General features: G+C 65.3%; 1 protein-coding gene across 4 annotated transcripts in view; it reads left to right on the forward strand.

Moving 5' to 3' along the window:
• Positions 1-240: 240 nt before the first annotated feature.
• The window catches only part of NR5A2 (nuclear receptor subfamily 5 group A member 2), an 86219-nt gene continuing 70263 nt past the window's right edge, over positions 241-16196 (forward strand). Inside the window, exons 1-4 of one of the 4 annotated variants that reach the window (XM_028531382.2) lie at positions 241-308; positions 9788-9924; positions 13542-13660; positions 15188-15329. In XM_028531382.2, the coding sequence (XP_028387183.1) occupies positions 241-308; positions 9788-9924; positions 13542-13660; positions 15188-15329 (466 nt within the window). Of the gene's footprint in view, positions 309-9124; positions 9925-13301; positions 13338-13541; positions 13661-15187; positions 15330-16196 lie in introns of those variants that run through there. The other 3 variants (XM_036016084.1, XM_036016083.1, XM_036016085.1) reach the window with 3 other exon arrangements.

Consider the following 16196-nt stretch of genomic DNA (forward strand, 5'->3'; position numbering starts at 1 on the left):
ATGGTTTACGGCAGGTCACAAACGCTAAAAGAAGTGCAGAGTCCAGGGAGAGACTTACTTGGAACCTTCTGAATGCTTGGATTATTATTTTTTCTTTTTTGCTTTTTTCACACTCTCAGGACGGGTCAGCGTGGCCAGGTGCGTCCTGTCCCAAGGCCACGACATTGGACAAGCCGCCCGTTTCCCTGCGCCCAATGACTCCTGCTGTGCACCCAAGGACCACCTGTGCATCCAAGAAGAATGTCTTCCCGCGTGGATTCCGGGGACTCACAGGACCCTCGGAGGCACGGACGTGCACCTGCTGGTGAGTACGAGTCGCTCCGTGAACCGCCTGTCTATTGTTCGGCTCTCACAGGAACGCGTGTATCTAATCTCCTTGTCGGTACTGTCCCCGCTTCCTGCTGTGTCCACTGAAGGCTCAGACGTCCGTCCACACCCCACACTCGTCCCTCCTGAAGTTCAGCCGGAGCAAACGGGCATCTCAGCAGTTATTTATTATGTGCACCGTTGTTGGGTACAGCTCTGTTGGCCTGAAGTAGCTGGGGAAGTGTATCCGTTTCATCCCTGCTATTGTCCGAGAATTCTAACAAGCTAACATTTGAACAGCTTGAAATAAATTGACCGTATGGACTGATCAATCACTGGTCAGACTCGCCCGGACGGCTTTCAGACGTGTGTGAAGTTTCGGGCCACACCACAGCGCCCTGTCTCATTCGCAGCAGATGCCACGGGGAAGCTTTTGTTTTTGTGGCCAGTAAAAGTCGTACAAATACACACACACAATCATCAGTTAAGGGTTAGAAGTTAAGGATTACTGTCTGTTTGTCACAATAATGGCCATGTCTTGTATTTATAAACACGAGTAAGCCCATAAGGATAATTTTCATTTAAAACATTAAAACGGAGAGTCACGAACTTGTCAACACCAGGGCCAGAGCGCCCTGGGTCGGCTGTGGAAGCTGGAGACCGGCGGGGGTCGGGTTACTGGCCCCCGGAGGCCCCTGCCTTCCCGCCCCGGTTTCTGAAGGCCTCTGAGCGCTTTCCCGGGCTGCCCAGGGGCTTCCCCACGCCCCGGCCCCAGCCTCTGCGGGCCCAGGAGGACGAACGCGGCGGCCCGGGCTCTCCCACCCGGTCGGTCGCTCGCTCGCTCGCTCGCTCGCTCGCTCGGTGACCAGCTGACCCCGCTGAGCGCAGCGATTGCTTTTTTATGGGCGCACTACACCCTGGAGTGCACCAATGAGGAAATGGTTACCCAAAAGACGTCCTGTACCGAACGCGAAAGAACACCCGGGAATGGCACGCAGGGCGCACCAGGGGATCGATTGCTCGACAGATAAAAGCAGCTGCGGGCACGATGAAGGGGCTGACAGGGGAGCACCGAGCGGTTCCAAGTCGTTTCCGCGGGCGACCTGTCCCTGCGGGCGGCAGCCGCGAGGGGCGGTCTGTGGGCTCGGCATCGGGGGCGCGCGGCGAGGGCAAGCTCAGCCGGGGACGCGGGCGGCGAGCGGGCGCGGCGGTCCGGAGCACAGGGGGCCGCGCGCGCGCGCGCCCGGGGCGGGGTCACGAGACCACACACGCCCATCGCCTGGCGCAGCGCTGGGGCCGCGGGTGGGTTCGACAGGGTCAGGGGTGGGAGGAGGCGCGCTCGCATTTCCCTTGGCTACCCCCACCCGCGCTGGAGAGGCGGGGGGCGTAGGTTCCCAGCGCGCGGAACACCTGCCGCTGGAGTGGGGGGGCTGGCTGCAGAGGCTGGGGACGCGCGGGACGCCCGCCTCCCCCCCAGAGACTCTGGAGACTGAGCTTCGGGGAAAAGTACCGGGGGAGGCACCCAGGCAGCCTCCCTAAACGTGCCCAAGCGCTCCCCTGCGCCGGACCCCGGGATAACGAAATTCCAGGCCATTTCCAGGCAAACGAGACTTCTTTCCGGATCTGGCGCGCAGCCGCCCGCCCCTTCCCGGCCCCAGCACACGCCTCCCGGTTCCCTGGCATTGCAGGCCTGCGGGCGGCTGAGACGTCCCGGTTGGGAACCTCTGAGTCACCCCAGGAGGCCGCTGGCATAGCCCGTGCGGCCGCGGGACAGCCTCGGAGGAGGGCTGAGTCCATCAGCCCCGGGTTCGTGGCTGGACAGAGCCACCCGAAGGGCTGGCTGGGAGGAAGAGGGGCCAGTGTGCAGTCCTCAGGCTGCCCAGTGGAGCCCAAGAGGCTGACCCCCACCCCGGGGGGGGGGGGGCGCGGCCGGTACAGCCCCGGGCTGGCCCACTGAGCAGAGCCCCAGGGCACACTGTTGAGAGAGTCTGAGGTCGCCGGGCAGCTTTGAGATGGGACCGGGACAGAGCGGCTGTCCACACGGAACCGGGTGTGGAGGGGTCGGTCGGTCAGCACTGCCGCCTCCACGTGAATTCTGTGTGTCCACTGGCAGGCGGGCCTCCGTTTACGTACAAGCTGTCCCTCTGGGTCCCTGCTGGCCCGAGAGTGCTCTGCCCGGGGATCCCCTTCGCCTCCTGGAGTCTCGTTTTAGCGCGGTGACCGCCTCTGGGAAGCCCTGGGCCCACGGGGCTCTCTGTGGCGGAGAGCGAGAGCCGGGGGTCCTGCCGCCCCCCGGGGATGACAGTCGCCCAGGCCTGGGCTCTGGCTGCTGGCAGCTGGCAGCTGAGCTCTGCCACCCCCTCCTTCCCACCCCAGCCCCCCACCCCCCGGGGCTTCCGGGAACCTCCGCCCACAGCTGGGACTCGAGCTGAAGGATCTCTTTAGTGGCCCTTCGAGGAAACCAGGAGAGGCCTGTGGAGGGAGGGAGGACCGAGGCTTGGCAACGCTTTTCACTTGACCCTTCCACCCAGACACGCTGTCTGGTGCTATCTGGGACTCGGCCTTGAACTTGAGCTGAGCCAGAGAAGGGCCCTGGGAAGGCTGCCACCTGGAGGCCCAGCCCCCCCAGCACCCCCCGGGCACGCCGCTCACAGGGCAGGCTTCAGAGTCAGGCTCCCCGAGCCCAGAGCCTGCTGCAGGGCAACGCTTCTTTGGGGTGGGGGGGAGCTGCGCGTCCTCCCTGGCCCCTTCTTGGAACAAAAACTTCCCTGAGAATCCGGTTAGCTTCTAGGAACTACGGGAATGTGGGGGGCGCTGTGGTCTGGGGGGACCCAGAGAAGGGGTGAGATGTGACCAGGGAGCGTGAGGAGACCTGGGGGGCCCATGAGGACCGGCCGCAGCCGGACCAAGTCCTGAAAGCGGCGGCTTTCCGAGTCTGGGGGCGGGTGGGGGGGAGCACCGTGAGGTGTGTTTCGGGGGGCTGAGGAGCACACACACACCCGACTCCCAAACCCCAAACGCCCCGCCACAGAGGGGCAGAGGCAGCCGGCGGGCAGTCTCAGCCGGGCGAAGGGAGCTGGTCCCTGAGGGTGGGGAGCACTCGGGCCAGCCGGCGGGGGTCGCCTCAGTCAGAGGGGTGAGTTTCCCGACAGAGGGGTGCGTGTGGGGGGGGGGGCCGGCGGCGAAGGAGGGGACGAAGGGGAGCCGAGCTGGGCCCCTGGCTCGGTGGGGCGAGCCTCTGTGGCTGACTCTGTTGAAACGCTGTCCCGCCGGCGAGCGCGGGACAGAAAGGCCCAGCGTTCTGCCCAGGGCCGCGCAGCCCGCAGGGCAGCGAGCCGCACACGGAACGCGGGGCCGGGAGTCTCGGACGCTCGCTCTCCCCCAAGGGGCACCCGGCTCCCCCCCCCCCCACAGCTAGGAAGGAGTTTCATATAAAACAAGTGGCTGGATTCAGACTCTCTTCCGGGAGGCATTTGGGATTAAGAAAGGAATTTGTCCCCGGCTCCTTATCGCCCTGCTCGCTCCACAGGGGAAGTGAGACCTGAATCCCCCAAAGGCATAGGCGGGCCTCAGGGTGGGACATCCTTGGGGGCCCGGGGGCCCGGGGGGGGGGGGTGAAGCCTCACTGTGACCATGGCAACGGACACAGGGTGGGGGGAGGGCACGTGGAGAAAACGCGGCGCCTCTGCGGGTGGTGGTAGTGGGTCTGAGGACGACGCAGACCCACTCAGCGTGAGTGGCTGCCTTCAGGGAGAAGAGGACTTGCCCCCCAAGAAGCCAACCCCGGCCCCCAGGGGGACGGGGCAGGGAGAGGGCCTGTAGGAGGCACCGCCCTTTCTTAAGCACTCGTGAGGAGTCCAGCACCGGGTGTGTCTCCCGCAGGGCCATGCGGGCCCCGGGCCCGCCCGCATCCTCCCTCGGTGCCGACCGGTCGCTGCGTCGGGGCTCTAGGTTCCGCAGCCTGTGCCCCGCCGCCTCCTGCGGCCCCGACAGGACAGGACGGGAGAGAAACCCCGTGGGGACCACCCCCACCCCACCCCACCCCACCCCGTCAGGTCCCCGAAGCGACTTCCCAGTTTCCAGGCCAGAAACCGGGGGGAAGTGAAAGGACTTCTCCCCACCTCAGGGCACGCGGGCCGCGGCCTCTGAGTCAGGAAAGCTGTCTGCAGGTTAGAGGGGAGCTGACACTCCCCCCCCCCACCGCACAGCCCTGACACGTCCCCACGTCCCTGGGGTCGGCACCGCCGCAGGCCCCGCCCCCCCAGCACCCAGGGTCCTCGCTGTGCGACAGGACTCCGACCACTCGACGCCGCGGCTCCGCTCCCCTCGCTCCGCAGGCCTCAGACCCAGCGACCCTGGGCGTGCCGCTGCCCCCGGGCAGCAGCCCAGCAGGAGGGGAAGTAGGGAGTGTTCCCTCTGGAATCTTCCAGCCCCGCCCGGCTCTGGGGACCGACCGCTGGGCGGGAACCACCAGGCGGGGCTGAGGAGGGGCTCGGGCCGAGGGGAATGCTACCCCCAGGCTCCGCTGGCTGCCCCGAGGGCGGGGTGGCCTGCTGGCGGGGGGATGGTGCTGGAGACCGCCACTCCTGGTCCCGAGGAAGACTGGGTGGCTCCGGTTCTGGGCTGGAGCTGATGGCTCGTCTCCCTTTCAATCAGGGAGAGGAAGAGGGGGATTGAACTGGACCACCCGCCCAAACTTGTGTCCGCGGCCACTCATCTCCTGAGGGTGGTCGCTCAGAAAGTCCCGGGTGCTCCCAAGGCCGGAGGCGCTGGGCCCCTGCGCGGGTACAGGGCACCCTAGAGAAAATAATGTCGAAAAGTTCTACAGCGAAGCCTTCGTCCAGGGAGCCGCGGATTGCCAAACTCCGGGCCAGACTCCTCGACCTCACCTCTCCCGCCGCCTGGGCGAGGGCAGGAAGCGGCCTGGGGCAGGGAGGGGCGGAGCCTGGAGGCGCCCAGGCCCCCCGACACTGGGCACGCTCAGCCCCGGGAGAGACGGTCCCGCACGGTGCAGGTGCAGCTGGAGCAGGGCCCCGCGGAGCCCCCAACAGCGGCCTCACAGTCGGCGGCGGCTGTTCACGCGAACAGTGGAAAGGGATTGAATTTAAAAATAAAAAAAACAAACAAACAGCAGGACATCTCGCCTATTCAAGTTTATCTCTTCAAAGCCTCGGCCAATACACAGTTCCTTATAATTCATTTGTAGGTCTGAGCTGCGATTTAATTCCTCTCTACTTGAAACCTAGTGCTAGGGACTCCGGGTGGTGGGGGGGGCCGTGGAGGCGGGGCAGGCAGCCCAGCGCCCGGCGCTCAGCAGCCGACCCCCGAGTTTTTGCTGAACTTCACTTGCGGAGAAAAGCGGAGCGCTGCTCTCGGGCTTTTCTGGGTGGGAAGGGCGGGCAGGTCCGGCGAGCGCGAGGTCAGGGGCTGAGGAGCCGCCGCCGCTGGAGTTTCTGCTGGAGGCCTCGGGGGCGGGGCGCAGAAACCTAGGTTGTTTCCCGGGGCTGAAGAAGTAGGCACGTGCGATGGGAAAAGCCATGCATTGTTCTGGTTTCTCAAAAAACGCCAGCAAGTAGGGCTGGAGGAAGCGTCAGAAACTGTTTGCAAGGATGTAGATCCGCAAGGCTGGTGGGGGAGGGGGCGGTCAGGGGGGTTCTCCCCGCATCGCGCGCCCCCGACCGCCGGACAGGAGGGTCCCCCACTCCCGTCTGCCGCAGCCTGAGTCGGCCGGGCCAGGAAACTTGACCCGCGGCCGAGGACCTTGACGTGTGTCCCTTCGCAGCCGTCGGTGTTCAGCCCAGGCCAAGGGCAGGCTGCTCCCCGAGCTGCGGGGCGCGGGGGGAGTGCGAGGCCCTCCCGGCGGCGGCGGCGCGCGGGGGAGTGGGGCGCGCGGCCTGCGACGCAGAGCCGGGATAAAATATGCCAGGACCGCGCTCCCCGCGCTCGTCAAGGCTGCGGGAGCCTCCCCGGGCCATCAGCCTTTATAATTGCAACCGTCAATCAGCGCTTTCGGGCCGCAGGAACCGCGAGGAGGAGCCCTGGAGACCCCCACCCCCGCCCCCGCCCGGTCAGGAAGGAGGCAGGGGAGGGAAGGGTGCCCCAGGCCGGCGGGCGCGCAACGAAGACCCTCAGAGCCAGCCCCAGGCCTGTGGGTGCCTGAGCTCGTCCCCACCCAGGGGCGGTGTCCGGCGGAGAAGAGGGTGCCTTGTCCTTTCAAACCAGTCCGTGTGTCTGTCCGTCAGTCCAGACCACACCGGCCCTGCCCCCGCCCCACCTCAGGCCTCCCCTTCCTGCTCGCCCTGCGGCCTCTGCCACCTGGGCCCGTCCGCAGGCGGCAGACCAAGGCAGCGCCGGCGGCGCGGCCCCTCCGCCGCAGCAGCTCTCCTGGGGGGAGGCTGTCCCAGGACGCCCAGACCCGGCACTCGGCGCGGGGCAAGTGGGTGCCCGGCTCTGAGAGGTGGGGTCGGGGGCACGCCGCGGAATGCAAGGGTCAAGGGGCCAGAGGTGAGTGGTCGCACGAGGGGAGAGGGGAGAGGGCGCTGGCGATGTGCCTGGCGGAGGAGGCCCCGGCCTCTGCAGCCGCCCCAGAGACGGGGCCCCGCTGCGGAGAGCCCCAGGAGACGCGAGCACGTCCCCTCTGAGAAGAGCCAGCGCGGGCAGAAGAGCCCCCCACCCCCACCCCCGCGTCTGATCCAATGGCGGGGGTGGGGGGATTCCGAGGTCACCCAGGGCGTCTGGATGGGACGGGCCCTGGTCAGCAGGAGACCCCCAGCGCCTGGGTGCCCCTCGGTTTTGCTGCTCACTGAGCAGGGCGTGGGCCTGGACTGGCCCCTCCGCCAAAGCCGAAACCCGGGGCCTCTCCTCCTCCCCAGGACTGCGGCGCTGTTCCAAGGGCGGATCTCTAAAACCGCGGCCCCAGCCCCACGTGCCCCCACCGCCCGCCGCCCCTCCCGTTTAGTGAGGCGGTAGAGGAATGCCCGCGGTCCTTCCACCTCCGCCAGCCCCCGCCTTCGGGGGAGGGGCGGAGGGGCGAGGGCGAGAGGGCTGGGCCCTGAACGTCGCTCTGGGTTAGTGCCCAACGCGAAGTTCTCCGGGGCTGGGTCGGCCCCACGTCGAGTCCAGACGCGGCGCTCGGTCCTCACCAACGCTCCGCTTCTTTCCATCCTTCCCCCTCCTCTCCCCGCCCCTCCCGCCGGCGGACCCTGCTGCCAGCCGGAGCTGGGGAGGCAGCGTCAGCCCCCCGCAAGCTCTCTGATGGCGGGGGAAGGACCCCGTCCCAAGTTAAGGCTTTGCACCAAACTGGTTTACTGGTTTTCAAAGCTCACCCGAATCCACAGGCAAAGCCCTGATTTGGGCCTGGAATTCATTCCTGTTCTGGAACGTGAATAGATAAATACATATAAAATTGCACAGTGATATTGCAAACAACTGGTCGTCTACCATGCTGAAAATGGATCGACTCGTCAGGAAAATGCGAGCATCTTAATCACTAACTGCAGCAACTCCGGCCCACGCCCCTTTGCAAGCGGACGGTCAGCCCCCCCGCCCAGCCCACCCCCAGTTTCACTGTTTCCATGAGACCCGAGACTGCTCCTAAAACCAAAACTTCAGCGAGGTACATTGTGAACAGATACCGAGGAGCACAGCGACCAGTGCGCGCAGAGGGCCCGCGCCAGCCGCCGAGGCCCGGCGCGCGGGCGGGCGGGCGGGGAACCGCGCTTTCCTATCCGACTGCGGTAGTGCGCGGCAGAGATTGGAGCCGCTCCCCGTTCGCCGCACCCCGTTCGCCGCACCCTGCACCCGCCGTCCGAATAGGCGACGCGCGGGTCTTTGGAGATTCGAACCCACCCCCTCTTGCGTGCACTCGGGTAGTGCCCCGACTCCCAGCACACACGGCCGGGAGGCATCTCCTGGGCGCCAGGAGGCTGGCACGAGCCGGTCTCATCCCGCTGGGAGGAGACCTGGAAGCCCGCGAGAGGTGGCCGCGCGGGCGGCCGAGGAGCTCGCCCGACAGATGGCTCCTCGAAACTTTAGGAAGGGCTGGGCCTCTGGGCCTCCCGCGGCCCGGCCCGCCGAGGGGACACCGGTGTGGAAAGGCAAAGCCCGGGCGGACGTCTGCATTGCGTCCTACACGGGGCGCAGCTCAGTGAAACTTGGGAAGCCAGTCGCCAGCCTTGGGTTGGGGCGCGGCGGGGGGGGGGGGGCGGGGGCGTTTTCAAGCGAGCAAAGGACCTGGACGAGAGAAACGGGGGTAGGTGTTCCTCCGATTTCCGGCGAGTGGGCGAACTCTCGGCGGGCGACGCGGCTGCCCGCTGCGTGAGCCGAGCTGCTCCGCCACGCCAGGGCGCCGGGGACCCGCGCGGACCCAGCGTCTCCGGGAAGGGAGCCCGACACCCCGGCGAGGCGGGCAGCTGTGCCTCTGAAAAGAGCGGCGAGCTGAATGCACCATCTCTCCCCTTTAGATTGTCGAATAGGGTGTTTGAGCCCCCCCCTTCAGCCCCTCACCCGACGTACACACGAGGGCGCACCCCACTCCCCTTCCCGCCGCTCGGCTCCCCCTCGGCTCACGGAAATCGCAGCCCCCGCCTTCCAGCCGCCGCAGCTGCGCTCAGGCAGAGGTCGCCGCTCGCCCGCGGTAAGACCCGGAAGCATCCGGGTCCCCCGCCCCGGGCCAGGGTGCGGTGGGAGGGGGGTTAGGCGGGGTGAAGAGGTTGGGGCAGGCGCGGGGACTGGGGCGTGCGCCGCCTCCTCATTGGCTGGCGCCTGGGGTCCGACCCGAGTCCGGAACCCGAGTCCCCGGTCACTGTCATCAGCCCTCCTCGCAGGCTCCCCTGCCCCCGGCCCACTCACCTCCCTTCTCCCCCTGGCCCCCTCTTCCCTGCCTGCACCGTCACCCTCGGGGCTGCGAGGAGCGGCCCTGGGACCCGCGGGAGGCGTGAAGGAGGCGCGAGAGCGAGGCTGGAACTTCACACTCCTCACTTGTGCCTGCGCGCGCCAGGGAGCAGGGACCGGGAAGGGGCGGAGAGGAGCGGAGTGCAGCGCGCGCCAGGGAGACCCCGGTCGATCCTGAGCTCGGCTGCGCACCCAGGGCGGGAGCCGCGGAGCCGATCCGCAGCAGAGACTGCGGCCCCGCCGTGCGGCGGCACCCCTGCCCGGCTGCCCGTGCTGCGCGCCGAGAGCTCGGCGCGTCCGGATCCGCGCCCGGGGCAGCTGCGCCCTCGCAGCCGCCGCCTCCGCCGCCGCCGCCCTCGCCGCCCTCGCCGAGCCGAACCAGCGCGCTCGGGCTCCGCCGGGGCTCGAGCCCTCGGTCTCCTCCTCGCGGCACCGCGCGGCTCAGAACTGCGGGACTGGACGGAGCATAGGGGTCCGGACTCGCAGCCCCGGAGGAGACGGAGGTACACTTCAGAGAGCGGGCGGGCGAGCGGACCCCCAGCGCCCTTTCCTCCGTACCGCCGGAGCCGAATCTGCGGTCGCGCCCAAGTGCGGGGCTTCCTCACGGACACCGAGCCCCTCTCCCCGCCCGCAGCCGCCTTGTCATGCTGCCTAAAGTGGAGACGGAAGCCCTGGGCCTGGCCCGATCGCATGGGGACCAGGGGCAGATGCCGGAAAACATGCAAGGTAAGCGGCGCGGCGCTCCGGCTCCCGCGGCCACAACACCCGGACTCCTCGCGCCCGGTGTGGCCGCGCCGGCCACGCGCGGGCGTCGGGCCCCCTCTCCGGGCAGGCATAAAAGTTTATGGCTCTAGAACCATGCGGCGGGGGGTGGGGGGGCACGTTTTCCAAGTAATGCCGAACGGGCCGCTTCTGATTACGAAGGGAGAAGCTTCGACCTCCCGAGCCACCCGAGTGGAGTCTTCGGGGTCAAGGGGGCTGCGAACGGAAAGGAGTGGGTCCCTGGGAGCTCGAGCAGGTCCTCGGTCACCGGGATGGGTGGGGAGGGGACCGGCGCGCCGGTGTGGAGGAGAACAGTCCGCTCCGGCAGGCCCCCGCGGAGAGAGAAGGTGACCCAGGCAAGGCCTGTCTCGGCGTCAGAATGCCCATGGGCAGCCCAGGGCCCAGGCAGGTTCAGCAGGGCGGGCAGAACCGGAGAGCCGGGCGCGGCCCGGACCCCAGGCTCCGCGCGGGTCCTTCTGGAAGGGGTGGGGGAGGGCCGGGCGGTGTGGCTTCGCACCCCGTCGCAGCCCGCGAGTGGGCACACGGGGGCCCTGTGTGTTTCCCCTGCTCCTGATCGCTGACAAAAACGGCGGCTCTCGCTGGCTGCGTTTCCACCGAATTCCCAGACCCCGACTCCGGCTCTGGCCGCGAGAAGCCCTTCAGAAGTTTGCCGCGGCGGCCCCGGGCCGGGCGGGGAACAATGAATGCTCGGAAGAGTTACGGGTCCCCACGCTCGCCCCTGCCCGCGCGCGCAGGATGTACGGGCAGGCAAGCCCGGGATCCCGGAACGCTTCCTGCCGTCCCGGGAGCGAACTTGAAAGGGCCGGGAGGTTTCGGGAGCAGAGTTCAGGGCTGCTGAGCTCACCGCTCGGCCGCGCCGGGAAACCGGCTGGCGGGGGCGGGGGCGTCGGTGTGCGGCGGGCCTGGGGTCTCTCCAGCCCTCCGGGAAGGGCTGTGCGAGTCCCCTGGGCTGAGGCCCCCGAGGCCGACTTAGAGTTGGGCCGCGGAGGGAACCGGGTTGGCCCAAAGTGGCCTTTCCTGGCGTTCCCCCGGGTCCCCGCAGTGGCGGCATGGGGGCGCGGCGTGGAAAAGCCGATCTGCCGCCAGGGAAGCCCTATCCGCGGACCCTCCGCCTCCAGCTGCCGAGAGAGAGGACTCCTCTGGGCGACCGTTCGGCCGGCGCGATTTTTGAGTCCAAAAGGGAAGTTTCTGCTTCTCACCCTGACTCCTGCGTTTCCCAGGGACCCATGGAGACGCCAGAGCCTGAAGTTTGGGGGGGAAATGGGAGGGAAATGCCGCTGTAACATTTTCTTTCTGAAGTTTGAGAGGGGAGTTCTGGTACGACCTACTGACCCAAAGCAGTACGCTGCTTTCCCCGTGCCCCAGGCTCGGGCAGAGCCGCTGGCCGCGCGCACGCGCGCGCACTCGCTTAGCCCTGGGCACGAGAGCGCTCGCCTGGGCTTCCTCCAGGCCACACGGCCGGAGCGGAACCCTGGGGAGGAGCCGGTCGGGACGCGGACCCCATTCCCACGTTTGCCCCGGTTTCAGCCCGAAACGCCCGAGCCGACCGTGGGGAGAACCGGCTGCACAGTGCCGCGCGCCCAACTTCGGGGGAACTTCTCTGAGGGCCTCTGAGGCCCCAGCTTCCCAAGGCCCCACTTCCCCTCCACTTTCTCAAGATAGGGACTTCTTTGTCCCGACAGATCCCGTTCTCCAGACGCCTCCCTGCGTTACACCACCTGGGGAAGTCGGGAAGACGCCCCCGGGTCGCACAAAGGCGTCTGTCTCTCTGCACGGCTTCCGCGGTCGAACTTTCCAAGTGTCCCCGCTCCAGCCCCGTCTTTTCGCTGTAGGGTTCCCACCGTGGGCTCCGAGTCCCCTATGCACGGTGGTCTCTCCGCACCCCTTAGGTGCGAAGTTGGCATTGACTTTGGGGGGACAGGGAGGTAGGAAGTAACAGGCGTGGTTAAGTACACTTTTTTCCGCCCCTAAAACTTGCCGCAGGCGATAACCACGAGTTTTAGGCGAGATGGGGCTGCATCGAACTTCTCCAACCTTCCACCTCCCCAAGCCCCAGGTTCTCAAAACCGGGGGCCGCCCGCTTCCGCCGGGGACCCAGGCTGCGCCCTGGAGGACCGGCCGGCGGCTTCTGCGTCTGACTGCAGGCTAAACCCCAGCCCAGGACTCCGTGCCTGCGGTGCTGGGCGCGCCCTCACCGAGTTCTGCCCCTCCCCACGGCCCCTTCCGGGGCCTACACAACCCTTACAGGAGGAAAAAAAAAAAAACTTAACAGAGAGAAACAGCAAATCCTGGCAAGGACGCCACTCAAGACACGAGCGGCCAGGTATTTCGGAGATGGGGGCGGCTACCTCTCTTTCCTTTTTGGTAAACAAATCAGAAAACTTCTGCTCGGTCACCGGTTCCCCACCCCCCTCACCCCGCCCCCTGCGAATGCCACTGATTAACTTAAAACAAACCGAGCCGGTGTTTGCGCGCCTGTGCTCGGGGAGGTTGAGCAACTGCGCGAGGCGAGTGCGCACCGCGGGTTCACAGGACGGTGCCGAGGGCGCGCGACCTCCGCGGGCCTCGCAGACTCGCAGTCTCGGGAAGGGACTGGAGCGGGGACCGCGGTCCGGGGCGCTCCGGCCACTGCCCTTCCGGGCGCGGACGGTCCACCTCCGCCGAACGAAGGCGCTCGGCGGGGCTGGCTACGGGGCTTCGCGTCCGAGGAAGCGGCAGCCGGAGGCCCGCGGCGCGGCCGGCGGCCTCGTTCCGGGCGGCCTGGGACGGGGCGACCTCGGCGCGTTGATACTCTCCGGTAACGATCGAAAACAGGTGAAGTTCACGCCGGGACTTTGGTGGCTGGGATGAGCCCAAACCCTCCGGCGTCTCTTTTCCCCCTTTTCCCCCACCTCCCTTCTTGCGCCTTCCCTTCTCCTTCTCCTTTCCCTTTTCCAGAAGGTTTTCGAGGGGGCGGCGGTGAGAGTGTCCGGACCGGGCAGACCCGGTTCGGCTTATCCCGGCAGGCGCGAACGCCGGGCGCCGCCGGCTGCGGGGGAGGGGGCGGCTCAGACCCGCGTTTCTGGGGTCAGGTCGAGTTTCTCCGCCAAGGGCTTGCAGTTCCCGGCGGGGATGTGCAGGCCACGAACTTCCTGGGGGCGGGGGGGGGGGGGGGGGGGGGGGGGGGGTTGGGTGTGCTTATTTCTGTCCGTCGGGCAAAGGTGACATTTTTTTGGAACTTTTAAGGAAGTTTCAAAGACATTGTTACGTAGGCGATTCCTCTTTCTGGCTGGGTGGGTGGCTTCGCAGGCGTGCGGCCCCCCTGAGGCCAGGGGGTAAATGTTGGAGACGCTGGAATTATCTTTAAGTCTAAAGAGGTGTATGAGCTGTGCACTCCTGGGTGCCAAGAGACGCTTCGCACCCACCGCAGGGCAGGTCTCTGAAGAACCCCTGGGTGGACGTGACGGTGGTTTTGGGTCCTCCCCGGGGTGTTCGCCCACCAGCCCCCATCGCGCCGTGCGCCCCGCGGAAGCCCCCGGAGGGAACTAACTGGGCCCCGTGTCCCCCGTCTTCTCTTTCAGTGTCCCAGTTTAAAATGGTGAGCTACTCCTACGACGAGGACCTGGAGGAGCTCTGCCCCGTGTGCGGGGACAGGGTGTCGGGGTACCACTACGGGCTCCTCACCTGCGAGAGCTGCAAGGTGGGCTCCCCTCCACGGCGCCGCCCGGGGCGTGGGGTGCGGGGTGGGGGGGGGGCCCGGACCAACCACGGGGCGGCCGGGGCAGCTCCATGCGGGCTGCATGTCCCAGACCCAATGAACAAGGAGAGGGGAGGGCTGGGCCCTGGGGAAATGCGTCTCAGAAATATGTGTCTGATGCAATGCGAAAGGCAAAGGCATGTGACTGCTCAGGAAACTTTGCCGCCCTCGTGGCTTGTAGGTATTTCGCTGCAGTGGAATGACGTAGCTGCGGCGGCGCTTCTATTCCTAGCAGCCCCGAGTATTGACGCTGCTTGACTTATGCACGTTTAAAGCACCGTTGTTCTCCGGGGGGGCGGGGGGGGCCGTGACAGAGTGCTCCCCAAGAGCCTCCCGTGCCGCGGGCCCACAATTCATTATCCCCCGACATAAAAGTCTAAATTCCCGGCCGTGTGATCGCACCCTGATTTACTCCGGGAGTAATTTTTTTTTAAGATTTTTGGAAATTTATATCACCACAGAACAAGAAGCCAGGTCTTAGTCTATAATAGAGTAGTTTTCGTGAATATATGGCCCACTTAAAGTGGAAGGGAGCGATCCGTGGAAAGGGCTACATTGTTGCTGGTATCAGTTAGGCATGAAGGGTTTACCCTGGACCCTTCGTAGACGCATTCCCAGTATATTTGATACTCGCTGTTTTTCAAGGTTTTTTTGACGTGGAAAACTCGGGACAATTACTTACAGCGTTGCCAGGAAAACGCCTTCGCTCCCCACTGCCACGCTCATTCCACGCCGTGGCTCGTGGGGGGGACAGAGCAGCCCCGGCGCCCGGCCGACACTGCTGCTGTGACAGAGAAAGCTGTGGCCTTTGTTCCCGGGGCCCCTGCGAGTGAAACCCAAGGCCCGCACTCGCTCTGCGCTAAGCTCCCTCTCCCCGCTGTGCTCGCCCGCCTATTAGATTCACTTTTTTTTTTTAAACAGTTCCCACACTGGAATGCATTCCAGTGGAATTATGAACATTTTCCCATTTTTGCTCCTTAAATCCTTTTGCTTTTAACCACCTCATGTTGACATTCGCAAAGGATCTGCGGTGTTCCGCTGGTCAGTTTTGCCACCGGCACTTGGCGAAGGTCTGTCGCCGGATTGTGCCGGACCCCGTGAACCCAGCCAGCCAGCCGGCCCCACTGCCTCTATCTGGGCGTGAGGGGCAGCAGGGCAGGGGCACTGGTCCCCACGAGATGTGTTTTCCCCTGACTGTTGTGGTGAAGTGGTCAGCCAGCCCCTCCCCAGGTTTGATGTGATGCTTCAGGGACAGACCCCCGGTGCCAGAACACTCCGCGCTGGGCCCTGGCAGTGCTGGGGGGGTGGGGGGGTCCGCCTTGTCAACATGCAGGACGAGCCAGAGACCCACAAAGGGCTTCCGCCGGGCCGTGTAAAGACCGGCCGGTGGTTTCCTTAGAAATGAAACAGTGGGAGGGAGACGGGGTCAGATGATGTACAGTGCGTCTCACCGCTTTCTCCGTCTTGCAGGGGTTCTTTAAGCGGACGGTCCAGAATAATAAGAGGTACACGTGCATAGAAAACCAGAACTGCCAGATCGACAAGACACAGAGGAAGCGCTGTCCCTACTGCCGGTTCCAAAAGTGTCTGAGTGTGGGCATGAAGCTAGAAGGTAAGGTTCCGCGAACCACGCCCGCCGGCCAGCTCTCCGAGGCCGGAGAGCTCAAGACAACATTGTATCTACCGTATAGTAACATTATTGTCCTAGTCTTTTACCTCCACTGACAGTGATGTGAGACTTTGTGTGTCGTCCACGGAGGAAGGGACGGAGTTTCACTTTAACCCTGCTGAAATCAACTAGCACAAAGGATGTAATAGGAGTTGTGCCCTCACCTTTGTTTTTTTTGGGGGGGGGGGAGTAGCTGTATTCGATGGTAAAAATAAAAATAGGTCAGACGAAAATAAGACATAAGTAATTCAACTGGGAACAAATAAAAATAATCTGCAAAAAGACAATCCTCAAGCTTTCGACTCAGCATGCCCGTGTAAACGCTCTCCTGGGACCTTTTCAAGCAGGTGTGCCCGCGATACCTGTGGCTGCCCCCCACGCGCTCCCTGGCTGAGGAGGGAAGCCGCTCGCCGTCAAAGGGAGTGTCTCGTGGAGAGTGTCAGTTTGGGTAGTGTGGGAAAACACTTTTTTTAATTAAGATCATGACCGAGTCTGCAACATATTAAAAAAAATGTCAAGAAGCAGGAAACTTGAAAAATAACAAACAGTTCAAAAGCCACTTTCAACTTGACGTTGAAAGAGCAGAGCCAGGCCGGCCGACAGCTCGGCAGGTGGGCAGGTGGGGGAGCCCCCGGGTGCCTGCCGCTCCTAACGTGTCGTTTGTGGGCGACTGGGGTGTGTCGCTGCTCTTCAGACGCCCACTTGCCAACCTCCCCCCCCGACACACACACACACACACACACACACACACAGATGGTGTGGGCTGCAAACGACACGGTCGTGGCCGTGCACACCGCGGGCACGCGCCAG

The sequence above is a fragment of the Phyllostomus discolor genome, chromosome 15 (assembly GCF_004126475.2).
Source record: "Phyllostomus discolor isolate MPI-MPIP mPhyDis1 chromosome 15, mPhyDis1.pri.v3, whole genome shotgun sequence".
NCBI lineage: Eukaryota > Metazoa > Chordata > Mammalia > Chiroptera > Phyllostomidae > Phyllostomus > Phyllostomus discolor.